The 7133-nt window shown below is 50.4% G+C and overlaps 1 protein-coding gene across 1 annotated transcript; it reads right to left on the bottom strand.

The window, feature by feature from the left end:
• Positions 1–273: 273 nt before the first annotated feature.
• On the bottom strand, positions 274–3993 carry LOC133927696 (uncharacterized). Its single transcript, XM_062374124.1, has one exon. The coding sequence runs from the start codon at positions 3991–3993 to the stop codon at positions 274–276; it is 3720 nt and encodes a 1239-aa protein (XP_062230108.1).
• Positions 3994–7133: the final 3140 nt, after the last annotated feature.

The raw sequence follows: 7133 nt of genomic DNA, 5'->3' as shown, positions 1-7133 counted from the left end.
TTCCCACTGCCCTCGGTAGTGGACGCTTGGCATGTGTGTTGCGTGGTGAGTATAGAGGGGTATTCCGCTGCATGCTTCATCAGGCGAGTGCGTGCTTTAGCCATGTTCAGACAAGTCCTAGGGAAGCCAAATCTTGCACCGCCAGCTTAGCTCATTAAGGAAAAGCCATTTTTGTTGGACATTTGAAGTCCATTTTTTTTAACAAAAAAAAAAAACAAAGACCAAATGGTGCAACAGTTAATGCACTTTGGCCTGACTGAGGGGCAAAATATTTTAAGCAAAATATTTTTTCAAAAACCTCCCATTGATTGGGGGCATCGGCCGGGATCCTTGTTGGTCAACCAGCTGATAGGCACCTCCATCATATACTTGCTCGATGACGTATGGCCCCTCCCACTTCGGTTCAAATTTGCCCTTTGTCTTGTGCGTGATGATGATGGGGCGTCGCAGTACAAGCACCAGTTCGCCTTTCTTGAAGACTCGTTGCTTGACGAGCTTGTCGTAGGCTCTCACCATGTTTTGGCGATACAACTCTAGGTCTTGGAGGGCGTGGAGACGCTCTTCTTCTAAGGCGTCGAGCTCCTGGAACCGAAGCTGTATCTGTTCATCCTGAGTGAGCTCCTCATAAATAGCCACCCGTAGGGATGGCAGTTGGATCTCCAGCGGCAAGACTGCTTCACACCCATAGACGAGAGAGTATGGGGTGGCTTGGGTTGGGGTACGAACTGTGACACGGTATGCCCACAGAGCTTCAAATAGGCGATCATGCCAATCCCTTCGGTGCTTGTGCACTGTCTTCTTGAGTATCTTGCCAAGGGTCTTGTTAAACGCCTCGATCATCCCGTTCGCCTGAGGATAGTAGCCGGTGGAGTAGTTCCACTTGATCTTGTATTTATCCATGAACCTGTGCATTTTATCAGACTTGAATGCTTTGGCATTGTCGGAGGTGATGTGATGTGGGATCCCGAAGCGGTATATGATTTGCCGTTCCAAGAAGTTGATGACGTTGCCACTTTTGACTTCACGTAGTGGCACAGCTTCCGCCCACTTGGAGAAGTAATCCGTAGCGGCAAGGATGAAGCGATGGCCTCCCGAGGAAGGAGGGTCAATCGGGCCGATAACATCAATCCCCCAAGCGTCAAATGGCCATGAGGGAATAGTTGGATGGAGAGCAGCTGGTGGTTGATGCTTGAAGTCGCCATGAATCTGGCATCCATGGCAACTCTTTGCTACCCTTATACAGTCTGCCATAATGCCGGGCCAATAGTATCCAGCAAGTCGAATGCTGTGATACATCTTTGGTCCGCTTTGATGCCCACCACATACTCCATGATGCATCTCTCGAAGGACTTTCTCAGCTTCGCTTCGGTTGACACATCGGAGAAGGACTTCTTGCCCATAAGAGCGCCTGTATAGGACTCCCGCCTTGTAGACATAGAAGGGGAGCCGTCGTTGCAGTTGTCGTCTTTTGACTGGATCGTCGGGGAGACTGCCATGCTTGAAGTAGTTGAGGAAGGGCCTAAGCCAGTCGTCCTCCTCGACAGCATTCGTCGTGACGGTGTTGACTTCATACTCCTTAGGGACGAGCTCTAGAACAGCAGGGAGGAGCCACCTTTCTTCAATAGTCACTTGTGCGGGTTCACCTTCTGGAAGCACGAGTGCTGCAGCAAGCTTTGCCAAGGCATCGGCTGGTGCATTCCTACCTCGTGGGACATGGACAACTTCAATATGGTTGAATTTTTTCATGAGTACCTGGGCCGCATTGTAGTATGGCACCAGCTCTGGCTTTCGAACCTCATAGATATCATTGATCTGTCGAACAATGAGTTGGGAATCTCCATGAACTCGTAAGGAATGTACCTCCATGGAGAGCGCCAAGAGGAGGCCAAAGATGAACGCCTCGTACTCCGCCTCATTGTTGGAGCATTCTTCCTTAAGGAGAGAGAATGAATGATACATTACTCCTCCTTGTGGGGTCTTGAATACCAGTCCCGCTCCTGCTCTCCTCCTTGGGGTTCCATCAGGCTCGGCCTCCGTGCGTGAGGCTCCATCGAAATACAGCTCCCATGGGGCTTCAAGTTTGGTGGTGAAAACTTCCTCATCCGGTAAGTTTGTGACGAGAGGGGAGTCATCTGGGACTGGGTGCGCAGCAAGAAACTCCGCCAGGGCCTGTCCCTTGATCGCCCTCTGTGGCACAAAAGTGATGTCGAATTCCATCATGAGCAGAGCCCATTTACCAAGTCGCCCAATGAGCACAGGCTGACTTAGAACGTACCTTATAGGATCCGCTCTTGCAACAAGCTGGATTTCATGTGCCAACATGTAGTGCCTTAGCTTCTTTAAGGCGAAGATTAGGGCCAGGCATAACTTCTCGACGGGGGCGTAATTGTGTTCTGCACCCACCATGGTGCGGCTCAGGTAGTAGCATGCCACCTCCTTACCCTCGTCATTGTGTTGAGCGAGCAGGGCGCCTATTGAAGCAGGTTGTGCTGCAATATAGAGGATAAGCGGGCGCCCCTTTACAGGAGCAGCCAAAACAGGAGGATTAAGAAGATACTTTTTGATGTTGTCAAAGCCGTTTTGACACTCTTCATCCCACACGAATGGTGCACCTTTCTTCATGAGCTTCGAAAATGGTTGGATGCGCCCAGAAAGGTTGGAGATGAAGCGCCGGATGTACGCCAGCTTCCCTTGCAATGACTTCAGTTCCTTGAGCTCCTGAGGAGGCGGCATATTGAGGATTGCCTTGATCTTTTTCGGCTCAATCTCGATGCCTCGATATCGAACGACAAAGCCGAGGAAGACGCCAGATTGGACGGCAAAGGCACACTTCAGTGGATTCATCTTGAGTTGGTGTCGACGCAGTCGCTCAAAGACAACTCGTAGGTCATCTTGATGGTTCCTACGGTCTTTAGTTTTCACCACCATGTCGTCGACGTAGCACTCTACCGAGTGATGAATTAGGTCATCGAGGATGTATGTCATGGCACGCTGATATGTTGCGCCAGCATTCTTCAACCCGAAAGGCATCACTGTGTAGTAGAAGTTGCCCTTGGGAGTCCTAAACGCTGTGTTAAAGGCATCATGTGGATCCATCTTGATCTGATTATAGCCTGATGACCCATCCATGAAGGACAGGGCACCAAAGCCTGTAGTAGAATCAACAACCATCTCTGTGATTGGCAGTGGGAATTCATCCTTGGGACAGGCCCTATTCAAGTCACGAAAGTCAACGCAGACTCGAACTTGTCCATTCTTCTTCTCCACAGGGACGATGTTGGCGAGCCAGCGGGGATATTGTATCTCTTTGATGAATCCCGCCGTGATGAGCCTATCAACCTCGGCGATGACTTGGTCTTGAAATTCCGGTCGCAAGTGCCTTGGTGGCTGTTTTACGGGATGGAACTGTGGGTCAATTGCCAACTTGTGAGTGGCGACACGAGGATCTAACCCCGGCATCTCCTTATAGTTCCAGGCAAAGCAATCTCGGTATTCCATCAGGAAGCTTCGATAGTATTCACGTTCTTCTTCTGTAAGCGTGGCGCTAACGAAGATAGGCCGTGGATCATCCTTTGTCCCCAGGTTGATCTCTACGAGCTCATCAATGGTTGGTTGCCCACCATCTTCAAGTTCCTGAGGTACCGATGTAGCATTGAGCTCTTCATCGACCTCAACGGCCATTATCTCACCAAGATTTTGTTGTGGAACTTGGTAGGAGGGGTTGATGTTGTCTCCCAAGGCAGCAGTCATGGTGAAGCAGTGAACCCAAACGTCTTCAGGTCCTTCATCTTCAGTGTTGTAGCTCTTTGTGTTGTGGTAGCCGAGCCCGAACTTTGGCTGAACCTTGGGTCTTCTTTTGATAAAGTCCCCTGCTTGCCCCCACCATTCCTCACATATAGCGGGTGGCGGCGGCATCCTATTGTTCCGACGAAGAGCGATCCCCGTCCTTTCCAGTAGGCGAGTCATTCTAGGATCGACCTTTAGGGTCGTCATTGCTTCTTCGATATGTAGAGTGATGGAGGCTGCACACACAGAGTTCCCTTCACCACCTCTTCGATCTCGGCAACCCTTCTCTTAACGACTCCTTGCGCGGGCATGGCTTCCTTGTTAGGACTCCTACGTGCCCGTAGTGTGATCGTCGAAGGCGCATCATTGTTGTTTATGAGCATCTTGCTGCCTTCTAGGGAACCTGTAGAGCTCCCAAGAGTCAGATGACTATGATCTTGCGGTCCCTTGACTGATGAGCCCTCCTTTGATAGGAAGGCAAAGGAAGATGATGTCGATTTCATAGTAGACCTCAACGTGATTGGTAATGATGTTGGGAACCTAGCCTTCAACAATAGAGGTGCAGTTGTTGGAGTAGGTGCCGCAACATTCTCTTCTTGTCCTTTTGAGGATGATGGCTCGGAGTTACAACGGGCAACTGAACATGCGCGCCTTTGCTTGGTGCTCTTGTGGCTTTGAGAGGAGGTCTCCATGATTATGGGAGAGGTCAATGTGATGAGGCTCTTTACTTCAGGTGCCGGTGTAGCGCCTGGCTTAACTAATATGTCAACTGCTGGTGTAGTCCGTCCGAGCTGGTGTTCACTTCCCACAACTGGGAAGTAATATTTAGCGTCGGCATGATACGACTCTTGGACAGTGTAAGGACAAATGTTGCCAGTGATACGTTGTTGCGTCCCGTTGCCATCAAGAAATTTCAAGCATTGATGCAGGGTGGAGGGCACCACTCGATATTTGTGGATCCATGGCCTCCCTAGGAGTGCCGAGTATGAAGTGTTAGCTTCAATGACGAAGAATCGCACTTTGAAGCTATAGGTAGACATCTGAATCCTGACGGTGATGGCACCAAGTGTTGATGTCCCCGAATTGTCGAAGCCGCAGATGACCACATCTGTAGGTTCTAACTCATCTGCTGTAAACCCAGCCCGAATTAGACTTCGGACAGGTAGTATATTCACGGCGGACCCTGGGTCGATGAGAATTCGGCGAAGATGTGCAGCTCCTATGTTCCCTTCGATGTAGAGTGGACGATTATGGTCACCGTCTTCTATTATATTATCTTCTTCGTCAAAGGTGATTTCATTCACATACAACGGGTTGGAGAAGAGTCGATGCTTGGCCATGGCTACCTCGTAGAGCTCCGGATCAAGCAATGCCTTTACAAGGGCTTCACGAAGTTCTGGCACTAGCATGAGAGCATCATAGACGCTTAGAAGTGCAGGAATCCGCTTGAGATGTGCGATGATATTGTAGTCAATGTCTTGTTGCTTTCCTGTCTTTTTACGTGAGGCTTCTGGAATTTCTTCTGGCGGGTTTGAATCTTTTGTGTGCTTATCCACCTTTGATGCTTTAGTCTTCGGTGGATCCGGTAAAACCTTTCCTCCTCGCAAGTTCATATTGACTTCGGCTTGCGCCTCCTCTTGGTGGGCATCCATACGTAGCACTTCTTGCTCCTTTGCTGTGAACAACCCGTCGGAGTCTGAGCTTGCAGAATCTTCATAGGCGAGGATGACATTGCAGGTTGCTACACTTGAGGGTGGAGTAGAACTTGTTCCTTCCTGTGCTTCTTCCATCTTTACTGATGACAGCTGCTCCCAGTTCTTGGGCAGGAACTGCATCAAGGTAGGTAGCACATGACCTGGGCGAGGAAAAGGTGCATCTCCCTCAGACTTGGGAACGAACCGACGTGGTGGACGTCGTTGACTGGGGTCTGGCCACCTTCTTGTTGTCAAGGCAGCATATGGCCATGTTGTTGTTCGTGGTGGTCGAGGAAGAAAGCCCCTCGGATGAGGTCGTCGGCGCACATCATTCCATGCTCGCTCGTCAACGAGGCGGGGCGCCTCCTTGTGAACAGTGGGGGCCGCTGCAAACACCATGCTAGCAAGTTGGTGCTCCACTTGGGCAAGTGGTACCCATGAGTTTTCATGTCTGTCTCTTTCCTCGCCTGGTGGAGCGCTCAACTTTACTGCCACCATATTAACTGCATGGTAGTCAGGGTTGATAGCTTCCGGATCCAAATTTATCCTCTTCTCATTTATGGCTCTTTGGAGCCATTCCTTGAAGGCGACGCAATCTTCAATGACGTGGCCAACATACCTGTGATATGGGCAATATAATGGATTATTAGTCATGTTTACTTGATCAGGCCTCCGTGGGTCAGGCAGGTTCAAAGCGCTGTGTTCCATCAGCTGCTCGAACATCCCTTTCACCAACTCTCGTCGGAAGACGTATTGCTTCTTGAGGAGCTCCTGGATCGAGGGGCGTTGTCTGTTCCCAGCTTGATCATTCTTCATGCCCAAAGTAGGAACTTGGCTTTGGGGCATGGTGGGGAAGATTCTTGTCGCATTCGCCTCTGCTGGTGCCTTGGCTTTGCCCCCGTTGTTGCTTGTTTTGGCCGTTGAATTGAAGCGCTTGGTTGGGTCAAAGGCGCTTGCATTCTTGTAAAGCTCCATGATCTGGGGTGATTTCTCGAACTCCAGCTTGGTGGCGGCCACCGCGGAGCTCAGAGCACTGAACGTCCTTGGTTCACGCCGGGAAACTTCAAGTGACCAGTGTTGTTGCATGCCGTGGACACACATTTCAATGGCATCCACTAGGTCCATCTCCCTAGCAAGGCGCACGTAGCTATTTCGGAAGCGCACGATGTAGTCGTCAATAGCTTCATCACGTCGCTGTTTGACCTGAGACAGCTCGACGATGGAGAAGTCTTTCTTTATGGCGACAAAATGCTTCCTGAAGACTTCCTTCATTTTAATCCAGTTCTTAATAGATCCAACCGGTAGGCGACTGTACCAGTGGAAAGCTGGCCCGGTCAAGGATCCAGAGAATTGCCGAAGTAGTAATGATGAGGTGTTAGCAGTGTCTCCACATGCTGCTTCAAAGTATGCGAGGTGCTCCCTTGCGTCACCGGTCCCATCAAATTGACGGAACTTGGGTGGATGCCATCCTGATGGGAAGGGCACTAGGTCGTGCCACGCTTCATATGGCTTCTCGAGCTCACTCTCCGTTGACCGAGGGGCTTGATCACTAACCATTTGCCTCATCTTCCTATTCACCATGTCTTCGACTATATCATGATAGTCCTTCAGCGTAGCAAGGGGCTGCGCCGAGTTGGCAGAGTTGGTGGGGAT

Source organism: Phragmites australis, chromosome 8 (assembly GCF_958298935.1).
Source record: "Phragmites australis chromosome 8, lpPhrAust1.1, whole genome shotgun sequence".
NCBI classification, from domain to species: domain Eukaryota; kingdom Viridiplantae; phylum Streptophyta; class Magnoliopsida; order Poales; family Poaceae; genus Phragmites; species Phragmites australis.
This window is presented reverse-complemented; position numbering and strand designations above follow the sequence as displayed.

Coding starts and splice junctions, on each gene's coding strand:
- LOC133927696 (XM_062374124.1), bottom strand. CDS start 3,993: ATGACGACCCTAAAGGTCGATCCTAGAATGACTCGCCTACTGGAAAGG.